General features: G+C 36.1%; 1 protein-coding gene across 1 annotated transcript in view; it reads left to right on the forward strand.

Annotated features, from left to right (window-relative positions):
- Positions 1 to 18,779, forward strand: part of LOC139950118 (guanine nucleotide-binding protein G(i) subunit alpha) — a 48,139-nt gene that overhangs the window by 1,028 nt on the left and 28,332 nt on the right. Inside the window, exon 2 of the mRNA XM_071948747.1 lies at positions 12,174 to 12,216. Coding sequence (XP_071804848.1) covers positions 12,174 to 12,216 — 43 coding nt within the window. The remainder of the gene's footprint in view (positions 1 to 12,173; positions 12,217 to 18,779) is intronic.

An 18,779-nucleotide genomic window follows, 5' to 3' on the forward strand; every position in this document is an offset into this window, starting at 1 on the left:
TAAATTAGAAACTATATTATTTCATATCGAATGAAAAAGTGGTGGCGCCATACGGAAACTTTTCCTATATCCAAAACGCACTATTCCAATTATGACGTTGAATACGTTTATGGAATCCACGTTTAATAATCCAAATATTTAATAAAGGTGAGCCCCTTAAATTGGTCCAACTCCAATCCACATGATTGGACCAAATTATATGAGGCTAAAATATGTATAGTGTACACACCAGTAATTACAACAATGACTTTGAAGAACTGGTTTGACACTAGTCTCTGTTGCTCTGCAATGGCGGCAACTGCAATGCTGGCTGGGTAGAACTTCTAGTTCTAAGCTTCCCAAATGCGAGAGAAAAGTGTAACGTTTGTTCATATCATAGTTTTTAATTGATTTTTTTGGGCCTCTAAAAAATCAATTATCTAGAAATTAAATTGTAGATTCATGCTTGTGAACATCATGTACCATGTGTACATACAGATGCGTACAAATGTGCAGCAATGTCGATTGACTGTCGGATGTTAACTGTATGTAAGCAAAACATTTGATTAATAGTACGATATGGTACTATATTATTTTATGTGAATTTGAAGTGAGCTTGTCGAATGTCGATCCTGTACTGGGTGATTTTGAATTTGGATAACTTTCCGTATGGCGCCACCACTTTTTCACTAATTATTACCAAAAGGGATATATCATTATTGAGGTAAATCAGATACTATATTATTTCATATCAAATGAAAAAGTGGTGGCGCCATACGGAAACTTTTCCTTGAATTCAAATAATATGAGCTAAAAAACGGGATTAAACAACTGCGATACACATTTCATCACACCCGCTCGTGTGGTTAGGAATATTCTTTTGGGATGTGCAAACATGTTTTCACACACAGTCAAGTACAAAAAGCTACACTGGAGACGTAAAGGTGTGTTATATTTTCTACCAAAACTAGTGTCCTCTTCTCTAGTCTAAGGACTAATAAAACAATTTCTGAACCCAGCAGTATAGGAATTCTCTAGATTTCTCCATTGCATAGTGTTGGCCATGAGTGGTGTCTGGGTGTCTTTAAATTTGAGCACCCTACTGTTTTAAATTTGGACACTCTGCATTATCTGTCATTTACATGTTGTAATTCGTAGATGAACACCTAGCAAATGGCACCTTGCTAAAACCCTTGTCCCTCAGGTATGAATATAAAACAAAAAACCTTTTTTGGCCATTGCTGATACCATTGACCATATTGCATTATTATACCTCGGTAACAAACTGTGAAGTTTGATTGGTCGAGAACCAATCATGTGACGCGCAACAAAAACGCATGTTACATGGCTCGACAGGCCGGGTAACATGAAAAGTGATGTACACCGGTGTACATCACCTTGATCGTTCCCAGCGTTGGTCGGTTTCCAGCGCTGTGTACGAAACAACCGCGGGTACCAGGGAATTGTTTCTTGTTCGCTGCTAATTAAACAATGACTAGTCCGTCGTAATATTGTTTGTAGATGACAGCAGAACTTCGAGGAGAGGAATAACAATTATATACAAAGGTATAACAAAACAATTGTTGCACGCTGTGACTGGGGTCCATGTGTTTTGTACACCCTCGAGGGGAAATGGCACCTTCGGCTTCGCCACGGGTTCCATTTACCCCCTCGAGTGTACAAAACGCCACGGACCCCGTCACAGCGTGCAACAATGGTATACTCTATGCAACGGAGGAGTCCAACCTGGGCTAGTTTTACTTTAGGCCTACAACTTACAAATACAATACAAGACTCAATACAGTTGCAGTAAGGCACTGCATGCTCTTCAAATAATCATGTAAGAAATTGTGTAATTTAAAGACTTTAAATATTGTGACACTCAGTATTATCTGTTTATTATTTGTAATGTAAAAAGTAGTGGTATACGGATATACAATATTGAAACCGTTAGTTTTTGTTATTTAAACAGAGTTGGAATCTAACAAAAATGTATTGTTCAAGTGTTGGATGTTCTACAACCATCAACAATATATGCATGTCATATTTAGGATTTTCAAACAAGGTTTCCTTTAAAAGATTGTGTGTGTTTTGCATTCTGTATTGGCAACTTTACTTAATACATGTTCTATTTGAATGGTCAAGTATACATAACAGACAGGTAAATGAAATATTCTTTGTGTTATGTCTACCTACCAGTATCTCTGTTATGCAGCACTTAAAATTTTAATGATTCTGCGCACACAATACACTTGTTGAGCAATTATGGCCTGCGGAATCTTGCAGGCAATTTTATTGTCAATCCTTGTTTGTTGTTTTTTACTCAGTATATTTTTTCTTCTTAGTTTTACAAATTTTGCTGGTACCTCTAACTCTAAGACTAAGAGACATGAAGCAGTAATATTGATGTGCAAATAATTAAATAGGTAACTAAATGTACTACTAAATTTGTATGTTTTTTGTTTCTTTTTAATTCACAATTCAAAAATCTAACATATTGTTTCTGACTTTTCCTTAAAGATTTTATCTAAACTACCTTTTGATTGAAAACAAGGGAAAATATTCAGTAAAAATTTAATCCTCAAAACCAGCGTTCTCTCTTTCTTTTGCCAGCGGAACACATTGAAATTATCTTGTTCAAACCCATAAGAAATATTTAAAAATTCTCTAAACTGGTCCTGTTGGCCTGTCACCGGAAATGGCAAACCCTGAACATTGGATAGATAGACGGTGGACTGTTAAAGGAAAGGAGTACACTGTTTGGTGTGGGTGACTACAGAAACATAATCAGTTCATATATAGGTAATTACTCAAAATAATTGTTATGTGTGTAGCATAAAAACTAACTTGGTAACGAGCAATGGTGAGCTGTTGATAGTATAAAACATTGTGAGAAACGACTCCCTCTAAAAAAAAACGTAGTTTTCAAGAGAGAAGTATATTTTCGCGAATTAGGCCCCTTGTCACACAAGGCAGATTTTACAGGCAACTTGGAGGCAATCAACTGCAGTGCATTCTACATGACCACTTTGGTAGCACATGATATTTTTTTTGAACAATGTTTTATGATCACCAAGAATAATATGTGAACATTTAAATGTGAATGGCTTTTTTTCTTGGAGATTGCCTGTCTACTGGTTGCCTGTGTAAATTGCCTTGTGTGACATGGCCCTTATATTTCGAAGCCTCAGAAATCAGGCATCTGAAAGCACACAACTTTGTGTGACAAGGTGTGTTTTTTCTTCCATTCTTATCTTGCAACTTCGAAGACCAATTGAGCTCAAATTTTCACAGGTTTGTTATTTTGTGCATGTTGGGATGCAAGTTCTAAACTTGAGGTCTGGAAATCAAAATCGTGGAAAATTACTTCTTTCTCGAAAACTATGTCACTTCAGAGGGAGCCGTTTCTCACAATGTTTTATACTATCAACCTCTTCCCATTACTCGTCACCAAGTAAGGTTTTATGCTGATAATTATTTTGAATAATTACCAATAGTGTCCACTGCCTTTAAGCTCTGTGGATTTTAAATACTGATACTGGTATGTACGTATAGGTTCCACTACCAATACTATACATGATCTTGGTATTTATTTATTGGTATTGAGTCGTCCACCTCCAAACATGCCCACTGGTAGATGTCAGTTATAATGCATACTTTGTATGTACACCATCCATGCCATCACCTCTGCTTATATTCCTCATCACTTCTGCTTATATTCCTCATCACTTGACTCTCTATGGTGTCTATTAATAGACAGTATGATGCTGTCAGGACCAATTATTGAGCCATGTAAATGCCTGCAGACAGATGGGGGCCTATATTTTTGCCTGCGGTTTATTGGCATATAAACACACCTATGTGTACACTGTAGGTATTGGATCTCGTACTGTCTGTTATACTGTGAATTCAGGGTGTGAACCAAAATATGTTCAGAGCAATCCAATATTAGAGTTTTACCATGCGCAAGTACACAATGCAATTTGTTTTAATTAAAAAAATTGCTACACGGTAGTCAAATTGTACAGGCATTGTTGTACTACTCAGTTAACACTTCATTTAATATATATCAGTAATTAAGAAATTTTTCATGCAGTAATGTTTCTCAGATTGACAACTTGTGTTTGAGTCCCTTTCTCTAAAACAACATTCCTGAGGAGGGAATCGTTCCAATGTTACAATATACATTATCAACAGCTGCAGCGCTTCTTACCAATTTTGATTTTGTAAGTTTTATAGACAGTAATATTGTATAGCGAGGTCCCTCTTAATGCTGTAATGGAGCCTGTAGGTTTGTGGGTTTAACCTGGTGTCTTCATTCATCACCTGCTGCACGGACAGATATATAGTAACTATTGCAGGTCACTGGAACCTTTCAAAGCATATGGACTGTTTTGGTATTGGAATTTATTGCAGTACTTGTAAAAGTAGCATAGTATACAACACTTACAGATATTAACTAGAAGTGCTACGTATATTTTTTGCAAGAAAAGAAAAGGGAAAAACATAGGTTTTCTCATAAACTGCCATGGTTGTGCTACAATACAACAGGACAGAGGCCTGAAATCTGGGATTACACACACCCACTCCCTAAAAAAAAATTTGAAAATAAAATATTACGATATACTGTATTGAGCATGATTGCTAGCCTTCTGCCCTCTTTGTATGGGCGAAACAGCGCGTAGTACCTTTTGTGCATCCATGCCTGTGTACCATGCTACAAAATGGAATGTCCGGGTGAATACTCACCTCAGGTGCCAGTACCAGCAAAAAATTGAGGGTGCTTCGAAGTTGTTAGACCGTAATATAACGTGCCATTGTACATGTGGGCAGCTACTGAGCTACACTTGGCAGATACACATAGGCCTACATATAATCATCTTGCGTGAATATCCAGTTAGACTGTAAATGAGAGTCACATGAATCTCATGTTTACAGTTGTGCAGGGAACGATTTTGTCAAGCGTATTGCACAGCAAAATGTTCAGGTTGATATTACTTCACATGCTGAATGCCAATATTGAGTTGCAAATAGTAATTTTGAGTAGCGAAATCTACAATTTTATGCAGCCTTTGATCTCAGGCCTGATACTTCACGGAGGCAACGGAGGCGATTGCCTCCGTTGCCCCTTGTCATTGCCTTGGTGCCCTTGAAATGCTTCAGTAGAAATTTACAATTTCCTCATAAGGTGCCCTTTGCCAAAGAGAAATTGCCTTGGTGCCCTTGCCCTTTCAAAAACGAAGCATACAGCCCTGTGATCTGCTATGTAAGGGAAATCATTCACATGTGCTTCATTCATGTCGTCACTCACAAAATGTAAAAACCTTGCAGGGTTTGATGTCAGTGTTATACTAGACATTAATCTTTCTGAAAGTCATGAATAATGCACAGTGAGGATAGATCATCTCTCTGTATCAGTGCAGTGCATCTGTATTGTAATAATCCAGATGTAATTATCTCACTAATGTTGACAACATTCCTCCCGACCTGTCCCATTGCACAGCGCAGGTTCCAGTGTTGGCTTTACTCTAATCCTCTATCTGGCATCTGCCTCATGCTAATTGGATTGCACAGACAAGTGCTTGTCCTGTTTAAGTGGAAAAGCCCTGTCTTATGCGCAGCGCAATCCGCACACCAGACTTTGACACTTTACTGCATGTTCTACCATGGAGTTAGAAAAATCCAGCTCAGCTTATATGCAAATTAAGGATTCTTTTTATCTTGTAAAATTTTGGCACCGTGAACATTTCAAGAGTGAACTCTGATATAGATTGATAAGTGCTTTAAAAGGTTGTACAGTACATGTTTGTGTTAGATAAAAACTGTTTTATATCAGACAGTGACGACTTAAAAAGCGGCTTTTCAATTTATACACGTACATGTATGTAGTCTTTGAAACTGCACACAGATTAAAAACATAATAATTCAAGTAATTCATGAGTTTTTTTAAACATACACTACATGTATGTACAGTGTACACCGACCATACATGTGCATGTACTTTTAGTTAAAATTAATACAAAGTTTTTCCCCGAAAACTGAACGAACAACTGAGTTATCAACTGAATTTGTGGTAACAAAATGAATGCTCATAATGTTGCTGCAGAAAACTATTCTTATCCATGCATCTAGCTCAGACTGATCTGGCTTAAAATGAAAATCCTTGTGTGAAAATATTAATAACAAATTGTGCTGCCAGCTGTTTTGTTAGATATGGTTAATTGGTATACTCGACGAGTTAGTTAGCATGAAAAAAAAGCCCCGTAGCACATTGTCAACCAACCTTAAATACACAGCCCTCCTCACTCTCCACCCACAGTGAATTTGCTTTGTGTATGTTAAAAATGCATCCATTAGTAATGACGTCAGAATGACATGCAAGGATCTATTCTTAGCTACGTGTAAACCTCCCCATTCATTTCATGTGAACTTTGCGCAGGATTTTTTTCCAGGTGGAATTTCCCCTGCCTTTTTTTACAATTAGAGTCTGTTCAGTGAAACCATTTTATAATTTGGGTGGTGCTAATTTCAATGGGTAATGCATTTCACAGATGGCTCCCACCAAGCCGCGGCCACCTGCTGGGTTTTGTCAAATTAATGATCGCCGATGTGATTAATTAAAGCCTTGCATAAGTCACCCACTACTTTAATCGGGCATCATGGATTATGCATAAAGTTTTTATTGTTATTCAACAAATTTAATGAGCTCATTTGTTTGCAACTCATTGTTCCAGCAGGTTTATATTTTGTTGAAATTAGGCTTGGGCGACTAGTGTCGTAGTCGCGACCATTGATTGCTTAGTCTAGTCGCATCTACTCGGTCAATCGTGCCGCCACAACTACTGCAAAAATAGTCGCGACTACTGCAAAAATAGAACCAATTGTGTTGCTCACGACTTGAGACAATATAATTTACTTACGAAAAACACAATCGGATATCAGTGACACAATCCTTCAATCCTTTCAACGTGAACTTTACTATTGCGTGTCTGGCAAACATTATGTTGCAATGCATCTTGGGAATTTAAAATTAGTCGCAACCAGCTGATTGAAATTGACATTGTTTACAAGCACATCCTCACATTACATCATGGATGAAGGTTATAATATCAGATTGTACTGTGAATCGTAAAGATGCCGTGAAAGTTGTTATTCACTTCCCATCACAAAAAGAGTTTGACAATAAAATCAAGAGTCCTCTGTGCTATTATTTTATGATATCGCAACGTACATGTACTTTGGACGTGTTATCAAACCATGTACCATTACGAGCACATAGTTATGTTAATTATGATACTACATGTTGTATTAATCGTTGAGCTGTTTTAAATAGGGCCTTCGAAGGTTAGGTTTTTGTTTTTTTGTCAACATAATGCTTATTTATAGACAAGATTATAATAAAAGATAATAAAAGTCACCTGTAAAAAATTCAGCTGAATCTTTGTCTACTTGTTTTATAAAAACCGCTAAAAATGCTGTTACAGTATTTCACACAAATGTGGAATCCACCGGAACCGTGTTTAGCAAGGTTACAGTAGTGGGTACCAACCACATCACTGGCCACAGAGTTTGTGAATGGACACCAACCCTCGGAAATCTTAGAAACAATTAACTCCTATTTATATACATCATCTATGACTGTTATCCTGCTCATTTTTCGCATAGCAGAAAATGTCTACTGCTTTAGAGCAGCTCTATGAAATTGGCACAGATGTCAATGAGCTTTTTCTGTAAACAGTTTTACTATTGATAACAACAAAATTAGCAGCGTGTGGAGACACACATACATGGTTACTGTTCAGGCTGATGACAAATTGTTGTCTGTTTATAATTAGTCACCTTTGGATACCCATGGCCAAAACTTTTCAATTGGCAAAACCCTTAGGAACAGGCCGACCGTGTTCCTTTTATTAGCCAAAAGGAAAAGGAAAAGGCCCGCATGCATAATTGATGTGTGGCTGTAATTGCATGTAGATTAGCCCCTAGGAGACAATGCACTATAATACATTTAGAAAGTTGTAACTTGACTAGTTTGCACATTACATGTATGTCACTTTGAAAGAGGAAAGAGGAAATGATAATAGTTTGTCTTAAATTAATAAGGCCTAACCAAACAAAAGTTGTGTTTCCTGTTACCCCACCCAACTTAGAAAATCATGCAGAACCTACACTGAAATAGACCTATTACTTAAAAAAATGTTAATAGATGTGAAACTGATTCTTTAAAGGCAGTGGACACTATTGGCTATTACTCAAAATAATTATTAGCATAAAACCTTACTTGGTAACGGGTAAAAGGGAGAGGTTGATAGTATAAAACATTGTTAGAAATGGCTCCCTCTGAAGTGACATAGTATTCGAGAAAGAAGTAATTTTCCACAAATTTGATTTTGAGACTTCAAAGTTAGATTTTTGAGGTCTCGAAGTCAAGCATCTGAAAGCACACAAAATCGTGTTACAAAGAGTGTATTTTCTTTCTTATATGTAGTTATCTCGCAAATTCGACAACCAAATGAGCTCAAATTCTCACTGACCTGTTTGTTATTTTATGCATGTTGAGATACACTAAGCGAGAAGACTTGTCTTTGACAACTAGTGTCCAGTGTCTTTAAAGGTACGGTCATAGGATGGTAATCAGTAGTTAACTATTACAAGTGAGTGAGCAAATAAAATTGCTTACAGTAATAGTAATTTTGGCTACAAATTGTAAAAGCAAAATTGACAAAACTTTACCCACCCTACCATCATATTTTTTTTCTTCTGTCAGTTTATTTTGGAAACACATTCTTATATTTAGCTGTTTCGTAGCGAAGCGCAGCGAAACAGCTCTTGTTTTTGTTAAAGTTTTTTTTATTATTGTTTTTTTTTTATTTTTTTTTTTATTTTTTTTTTATTTGTCTGATTCAGTGCTCGCAATTGTTTGCATAGTTCCCAAAGAGCAATTGCAATGAAACTTTCAGGGATTGAAGGTTATGGTGTAATAATGATCATAAAGCAAGGATGTCATGATGACGTCATCAGCGGTCACGTGACGTCATCTTAAAGGTGTTTTATGTTAAATGTTTGAAAATCTCTATCAAATCAGCCACAAGAGACCGTAGGTTTCTGTTTGCGGGATTGGGGAGGGATAAATTAGGTCTTCATTTTGTTTTGTGTGCGTGACCTCACATGACCTCTACTTCCGGTCGAAACCGGAAGTGGCCCTCTAATTCAAAATTGGCAAAAGATATGAAGTTGCTTTTAACGATGTTAGTGCCTGGCAAGAGTGGGCAGTTAAAAAAAATACCAATGACGTCACAAAATGCAACAGCGCCCTCTAGCGGCAGGTTGAAAACTCGTCAAAATGGACTTTTTGAAGATGTCTGTTTTTTGTAATCGCTATTAATTTTACACACACGTTTACTGTCGGGCGGGCATCATATTTGTGAAGTTTCAGACCAATGGCGTCGTGGGGGGTCACGTGACTCGGCCTTAAAGGTGCACTATTTGAACTAATATAACTCTTGAAGTAATAATGCGATCATGTTGAAACTTAGTAGGTTGTTAGATATTGGTAAGTTCTTGTGAATTTTGAAATGACGTCATCACGTGATTTTTTATGATTTTTTTGCAATTTTTGCACCTTTAACACATGAATTGCTATCTGAACATGGTATAATCCAAATAAGTTTTTTATTTATGCCCGATGGGCAATTTGCTTTGAATACCCAACATGTTTAAAACTCAGTTGAGAAATTTGAAAATTTTATTGACGAAACAGCTCTGCATTTGTGCACAAATGCAATTTAGCTCTAGTTTATTCTTGAAACCCTTATATTAATACATGTATGTATGTTTATGTGCATGTATATGTGTGGTACACTGTATAGTATTGTTTTAAAAATAAATTCTAAGTATTATGTATATTTGCGAGTTACATGTATGTACAATTACAAAGTGATTATGGCGGTTTTTTTCTTCTTGGAATATGTACTACACATGTACACAAGTGATAATGGTTATTTGGTGCTACATACATCAATATATATTTCAAACTGTCTTAAAAATGTTTATGTTTGTTCAAGCGTCTTTATTACCTCATTGCCAGTGAATTAATGTATCTAACATCCTCCTCTCATGTTATTCATGGCTATTAATGTAATGAAACTGAGTAGATACTTGACAATGTTAATCAGTACAGAGCTTCAAGTTTCAGCGTCATGTGCTCTTGAAAGTATGTAATGGTATTTTGTCTCATAATTCTTCAAACATTTGGGAGGAAATTTTGGTGAAACATTTAACAATGTCAATAATGCACAATGCCATGTGGACCCATACAAGAGTGGCTCATTGTCCAGCATGTAGCTGCGTTTGTTATCGCAGCCAGTAAAAACTGCCTTGAACACCCATTGAAATCCAATAACACCCTAAAAAATTGACGTTTACTGTATGTCTGAGTGAACGCAATACATCAGCACAACTTCAATGGCCAAATATCTTGGTAACTAGACGGTCGCCTAGCAACCGGAGACCCTTTTTGCATGTTTTGTTGTCGTCGTCGTGTGCAACAGATAAGAGCATTGTTGACAACAAAAGAATTGATTTACATGCGCTTCATGTTAATGTATGTGATCGAGACACTCTCGAGTTCCTACATGTACATGTACTTGACTGTGTAGTTGGATGTTTATGCAATGTGCTCTCTTACTTCTTGAGTGGGGTAATAAGGCAATTTATTGGCAACATTGCGGGTTAAGGGGTTGGTAGAGCTGACAACATTTTCACAGAAAATGTGCAAGTTTTGAGTGATCAACCATATTGTACCATGTATTGTACAAATGAAATAAACTTGAGAATATTTGAGCTAAATCTGGTGGGGGAGTCAGAAGAAATAGTGAAAAACTGTAGTACAATTTTCAGCATGTAAATTCACTGTCCTTAAAAAAATCAGCTGTTTTTTTTTTAAATAATAAAAAAAAAAATGTTTATAGATCTAGTGTTCTTGAATATGACTTCATTTTAGAATACTTCACAGAAAAATGGTTCCATAATCAGTAAGCTTTTCAGACTTAAATTAAACAATGATTTTTTTTCTTTACAAATCTTGTTTAATTCCTGTCAGGAAATAAGAAGACAGTTTTTAAAAACCTATTCACAACTTTCAAATTGCATTACAAAAATTGATATACACTAAGAAATAAGAAGACAGTTTTTAACACCTATTCACAACTTGCAAAATGCATATAAAAATTGGTATGCACTCAGAAACAAGAAGATAGTTTTTAAACACCTGTTCTAAAAGTGTAGACATCAGCACAGAGAGAATAAATATTAAAAGACACTAGAAAACAAAACTAGTTGGGATGAAAGAGCTCTTAGATAAGGACAATTCATGCATTCACTGTAAATTCTATGGGCCCAGTATTTGCCCAGTTCCGGTTCCAGTTCAAAGTTCCAGTTTGATGGAAAGGTTACATGATATGTAATTCACCAATGGTGGCCTAATTGACGAAAAAAATATAGTTAAGATTAAGGTTTGACTGAACTTTGAGCTTATACAATTTATATTGTTTGTTGATGGCTTGCCATCGTCCTTCAAAATGTCCATGGCGTCCGAAATATTGACACAGAAATTGTTACTGATTCACCCAAAGACTTGCTGTTAAATGTCACACTTAGTTTATAATAAATAAATGAATAAATAAGTTATCTTAAATGCATTCATTTAAACTTGTACACAGTTTTGCCTTGTTATTTGTTTATTAATCAGTAGTTATAAATTAAATTCCAGGCCTGGAATCATGCGGGGTTCTGTTGCCCCCCGATCTTGGCCTTGGTGCCCCTTCTTGACTTTAAGATTTTCCAATTGAACTACTAGAACCAGGCTACTAACCTTTTGTAAACTGGAAATGGGAAATTTTACCTTCTAAATAAATAAGTTCAAATAGTTATAGAAACTAAGTGTTTTGATATGTTGTACTTCTTCATATAAAAAGTTAATGATACATACAGTGCAATAATCATATTAAAATGCATGATTTTATGCTTTCCTATTGAGCTGTATTCAAATTGTGCCTACATGAAGTCCAGGCTCTGTACCTCTTTTCGACTATATGACTGTTTTTTTTCCCTTAGCATTTTAGGAAAATTGTTTTTATGCACCTTACTTTGTATCATTCTTAACAATAAAATTGTTTTCTTTCCTTTGTTTGTAGGGGCTGGAGAGTCAGGGAAAAGCACAATTGTCAAACAGATGAAGTAAGTATGGCTCCAGCATGAATCGAACAAGAAATTAAATATTGATTAGGTTTTATTATTCTGTCACTGAATGGTTGTAACTTGATCAATTGTGTGGTGTTAATTTAAACTAGGGGGAGATTAATTCATTTAATTTGTACTTTGCGACCCCATAATATAAGGTGTTTTTGTTAAATTGACTACAGCATAACAAGTACTGAATTGAAAAGAACGTGCGACCGAAGCTAGATTCTAAAATGTTTTACATTGAAAAGAATTGTTCTCTTTCAATAAAGGAATTACAGGGATATCACGGAGGCCATGGCCTGCGTGCCTCTGTCATGTCTGTCTTGGCCTGCGGGACCATTTAAAAGTTTCCATAGTATTAAGTGGAAGTGCCCTTTGCATTATGAAAATGGCCTTGCCCTCTCAAAGACTAAATTCCAGACCTGTTTTCATGAAATACATGTATGGACAACATGTTTGATAAAATGCTTGTAATCAAAATGACAATCATGACTTGACAAATGACAATGACAGTTAGAATGCAGGAAAGTGACAAGTAGAGGTCTGAAGTGTCGGACATTGACTGGATTCTATCAGAAAAGATAAGCTCATGGAATCATGGACTGATTTTGAAAGTTGCTTAGCCTCTGAATTAGAGTGACATTCTCCTAAGGGTAATATGATAGTGATTTGGTTGAAGAAACGATAGGGAAATTTTAGTGTGAGGGCAAGAGCCAGTGTTATGTAGGGCCTTCACGGGGTTCAAGAAGTTCGAGCGATTAAGACGCGATGACAGAAACATGGGGACCTTGCAGAGTGAGTGCTAAATGTTTCGAAAGAGCTTCGTGTCTGACTAAATGTGGTGATGGAAATTTCCATGGATAACTGGTTACACAAAAACGATTGTCTGGTCTCATGCTGAGCGTACTTAAGCTGGTTCAACTTTCTAAACTTTTGTTTAATTGCACTGGATCCAATGATCAAAACCAGGAAAATTGGGATATGGATTTTGAAAATTTGGGTTAAGGATTTTGGAAAACTGGGATAATTATTCAGAAATCAGATCCTCTTGGAACAAATGAATGTTATTTTTAAAGCTCTAACTGGAACAGTGATGGCATAAACAATATAAAAACACCTCGGTCCCTTTATGAACCATGGCTTCGACTTCAGTTAAATTAAACAAATTTACACTTTTGGTTTAGGACTTGGAAAACAAAGCCACAGGAGAGGAAACATTTCAGTGTAAATTTCAATTTCTGTTGGATGATAAATAACCATAAAAAATAAAAAAATAAAATCTTAAAATCTGTGGATGACAGGAAATAGCTGTCTAGTGTTCTCTGCATCTTAACCTCCCTATTTGCTTATAATGAACCCTGCTTCTGACTTGAGAACGCCCACGGACGTCATCTTTTCAGGTCTTTGACATTTAACCATGGATAGCACTCGCACGGATTTCTTTTTTAGCTTACCAACTGCATTGTTCAGTGCACAATTAACATTTGATTGAAGCCTGGCATTTTAGGAGGCAACGTACATGTTTAGGATGCAGTGAACGTTGAGACACAACTGGATTCTTTGCTCTACCTAGGGCACATTGAAAACTCTGTGGGATCTAGAACATGCAGAGCTTCATTCAACAACATTCGGCCAAAGTGCATTTTCATGACGCCTTGCAGGGTGTTTTCCCATGTAGTTTCGAAACTGTGGGGCATTCTTGAACCAAATTTTTAGTTTGGATAAAGCACGCTGAATTCAAACTGCTTGATGTTTATCTTGGTATTAAAATCCCTACCAATGCAAAGCATTCTAAATAATTTAGATATTTTGTGAATTTGATCTGACGATCTTTGAAAAAAAATGGCTTGGCTATTTTTCCGAAATGTGATCATATGGGGACGCAATTCTGCTCTTATAATTACATGTAGGCATAACAAAGATTTGAAAAGGGTTGGCATAATATTAACGATTAATTTTTCAATCAAGGTGATTTAAAAAATATATAATGGAGGACGCAGAATGGGACGGAAACGTAAACCAATTTCATAGAAGAACAGAATATTGTCTTGTTTGTTACATCACGGACACGCCGTGATTCAAGGAAGTTTTAACTGCAGATTAATATGAGGAATATTCTGTCGGTCTATTGTGAGCAGAGTCCCTCAAAGCCCAAAGGTTTAACTCCGATGTAGTTGTCATGGCAACATAATGGTCTTGAATCAATAGAAATGCACGTTTGTGCGCGTGCTGAGTCAATGCTGAAATGGAGAAGCTTTTGACCAACTAGCCGAATCATGGGTCTTTCGAAACACAATTCAGTTGGGGGTCATCAATTAAACTGCTTTAAGCATTGTTTATAGATGGATCTCAGCACGAACCCGAAACTATTTTTTTTAAAAGGGTTGTCAATTATTTCTCCCATCAAATCATAATAAGATACCGTTTTATAATTATACTGTGCATGTAATGTACCGGTATCGTTATAGCTTTTGAAATCTAAATAAAGATATTTTTTGACAATAATTTATTCCAATCGTCTCGTTGGCAACAGATACACCAGTCGATCAATCCAAATCAGTCTGAAAGCTTCATCTCATTAAATGGTAATTTTTCCTTCAGAAAACAAAACAAAAACAAGCAAACGGGAAAGCACGATGTACTTTTGATTCTATTCCACACACACATTTTGTACAAACATTGTGTAAATTTTAGCTGGAAGTGTTTCAAGTCTTTAAAAATAGGTATTATTTTGGATCCGATGTTGATACTTTAGCTGCAGTAATCCACAGCAGTCATGTCACTGTTCCTATTGACTTTTGGCATTTAAAAAATAAAGACAAAAAAGGAAAATGTGTACGCGTAATGTTACATGATCCCCTTTTTTAGCCTTGATTTATTTGTTTATTTTGTGTGTGTGTGTGTTGAGTCTACCCCCCCCCCCCCCAAAATGGCAAATAAATTTGGACTGCTTGGCTTGGAAAACACACGAAAGAAAGCCTGCGAACAAGAAGGTTGTTTTCCCCTCTGTATTATTTTGCTGCCTCCATGACAAGAACTTTGCAATAAACATGTAGACAGGTGCATCTCTAAAAGGTGACAATACAGTTTGTACATACAGTGACAGGACTATTTATGAATATCAAGAATCTATTTTACCTGTTAGGCATAAAAAAAAACATGTACGTTAGTGTAACCCGACTTACCCTAAAAATACGGCCGATCCTGGATATTTTTTTAATCTTTTCAAGGGAAGAAATTTAATGATTAAAATCTATTAAAGATATAAAAACAAAATAAATGTCATCAAGAGTTTTAAAATATACTATTTGTTGTGTGTAGCCTTGTTTTGTTTTGTTATCATGTATACTACCGGCTTAAACAATTAGAAAATATGTCATTTTCGTTGCTGGAAGGGAAAAAAAATCCCTACCCACATGTACCTACCCTATATTTTTAGGCCCGTTACGCCAACATACATGTAACATTTGTTTTTTTATGCCTTACCAATAATGTCCATGTTCTTCAACTTCGCAAAAACAAATCTAAAATAAGACAGTATTTCTGACGGATTCATTTCTAATGACTAGTGACACAAAGCTTTTAGACTATCCATCAGAAAAGTTCTAACCTAAAAACATTTTAAAATAATTTGTTTAGCAAGTTACACAACTTCATCCATATTTTTATCTGTTACCTCGCTTAAATGCAGCCCACATGTACATGTAAGCTGATCAGAGTCATCTAATCCTTGTCTCACTGTTACTTAAATAGCTTTTACAGGAGAGAATTAAATTTCACTGATACCAAAGCTATGATTTTTGTATCCATGTACATAGTCTATTTTTAAGCAGACTCTTTTTTTCATTACAGCTAGGGTTTATTATTTTATAATTTTGGTCATAGTTACCTGTTTTGTGCATTATGTAGGCTTTTTCTCCGACAATTTTGACTATTATAGTTTGTTGGGGTGGGGAATAATTTATCAGAAAATTTATGTTGCATTGAAATTAGTTAATTAGTTTGTTCTATTTTATTCGATTAGTTTGTTGTTATTAGTGTGTTTATTTGATTATGATTTTTGTTTGTTTTTTATTTTATTTTCTCTTATGCTTCGACTCGAGCAGAATCTCTCTCAAATATTAAAACAGTTACATTTTTTTAAAAGCCTGTTTACATGAAATCAAGAATGCCAATAAACATTCCCCTCATAGATTCGAATAAACATTACAAACCAATCTAATTACACTTTGTCAAGAGAGGGACTGGGACTATTTGAATTGAATGTCTTTTTACTTTAAATAATAGTGTTGGACATGAATGAAATCCTATAAATGGCGAAGAAGTTTTAAGAAAACATTCCCAAAACAAACAGAATGTGAGGTTTTAGCGTTAATTATACTTTTCAGCATGTCAATAACTTCCCATGACGCACGCATTGTGAATTGCTTTTTATGCCTATTGCTTTTAATTAGGCTGACTGCACACATCCGGTATAAACAGTAACCCCGCACAGCATACCGTAACGCTGTTCTGTTTCATCGCACTGGACTCTCCATGTAACATACTGAAGTTGATTTGACAACCAATGAGATATGGTCTACACACCATGCATTTATAAACGACCAATGTCCACTTAAATCAATTTGAAGTGTCTGTCCCTAATGCGCCATGTAACCCCCTTCACACGATGAAATTAAAACAAAATAAACAACCACATATTAAATAAAATTGATGGGCATGAACTTAGGAGACTGGGAGCCATTTAAAAAATTATAATTTTCCTCCCATTACTCATTGTGGTAAAGGGGGGGGGGTACTTCGAGGTGCATGCAGTACTCGGTGAACAACAGCCTAGGTTAGGATTAAATTAAGCATGAGAGCTGTCGCCTTTGGTTACGCCACTCTCACCCGCCTCCCTGTGCGTTCAATGCCTATCTTTCTGAACCAATACCGAGGCCATTGATTGCTACAAGACTTGCCAGCCGTCAAGTATGCTAATAAAGAATCCCCTTGCCTCCCTCTCCCTACTTTGGTGTGGGCCCACAACGCATTTTGGCATGTACACTATGCACCTTCGTGCATATCGAATGTAATGCTGATATTTATAATTTTTTTAGCTGCGACAGAAGGCGAGGCACTGCTCATAATTTGGGCCGGGTCACACATACAGCAGAGACCTTCCTCCATGTGCAGACGTGGCACTCGTTACGGAGAGGCGGGGGCGCGCACATTATGGGTTTTCAATCGATATCTCTGCGTCTGTTCTAGAGAAACCCTCTAAGATAATAAAACATTGCGAAATTTCATGAAGCAGTATAAAGCATTAAAGATGCTATGTCAGATTTTTGGCCCCAAACATTAAAAAACAGATTTTTTTGAGTGATTGGTACTTCAAAGAGTATCACACGCTCTAACGAAAAGAAAAAAAACTTTTACTTTTAATGGTCAGGAACCATGACAAAAATTTAAAACAATTCTTCTAAAACACATAAGAATTGGTCACGTGATATATTGTCGGGATCCTGACAAAAACTAATTTTGAGCACTTTATTCCACTGCTACTATATAATTGGCAGACTTTTTCGAGCAATGGCTCAAATGAAAGCTTGTAACTTTCTCGACCCCCATCAAAATACCTATTGAATTTTAAATAAAAATTTTGGGGTCAAATCGGCCAAAAATCTGAATAAAGCATTAATATTTGCTAAGCACAAAAAAGTCTTGCTAGGAAGAAGAGGGTTCCAGGCAGTGTGGTTCCAGGCAAAGTAAAGTAATGTGTATTACTTGTGATTGGTACCCTGCTCATTATGCATAGCAGAAATTTGTGTTGCTGCTATTAAGCATCATTATAAAATGCGGCCCTAGGCACAATATTATTGAGTTGTTTAAGCAGTAAATATGGCTTGACAAATTTCTACTCAGGAAACCAGGCAATATGAAATTAGATATATTTTGGGATTAAAATAAAAAATAAAAAAAATATTTGTGAAAATATCACCCCTTCCTGTTTCTTCATAATGATATTTCTGACAAACAACTCAGTTAGCTTGATCGCATCACAACTGTCTTATGCTTAGCGTCTTGCCTATTTTCTATGCTTGCGTAGCTTCGTTAAATTGGAGCGTGGCTAGGTACTTGGCCATGCACACCGATCAGACCCTCAGTGAGTTTGACACTTGGAATGTATTTTTGGAAACATGATGATTATTTTTGGATGTTTGGACTTCTCGTGAATTGCACTCGCCGCCATTCTCCAGATGCGCTAAAAATAGCCCAAAATTCAAACAAATTTTATTAGCAGATGCTGTTACTGTGGTGACATTATTCTAGTCATGTTTATGTTGCACGAACGTTCAGTGCATGTTTTACTGAGATTGGCACATTATTATGCCTATTAAGTGTTGCACTTTGATGTTACATGTACACGTATTACATGTACTATGTACATTAAACATGCTTAGGGTTTCTCCCAAAATTATTGTATTAAGGAAAATGACAACAATATCACTTGCATTTTGGTTTTTAAATGTTTTTGTTTAGATAACACTTTGAGTAAATGTAAGTGTAAAAGAAAA

This window comes from Asterias amurensis, chromosome 2, assembly GCF_032118995.1.
Source record: "Asterias amurensis chromosome 2, ASM3211899v1".
Taxonomy (NCBI): domain Eukaryota; kingdom Metazoa; phylum Echinodermata; class Asteroidea; order Forcipulatida; family Asteriidae; genus Asterias; species Asterias amurensis.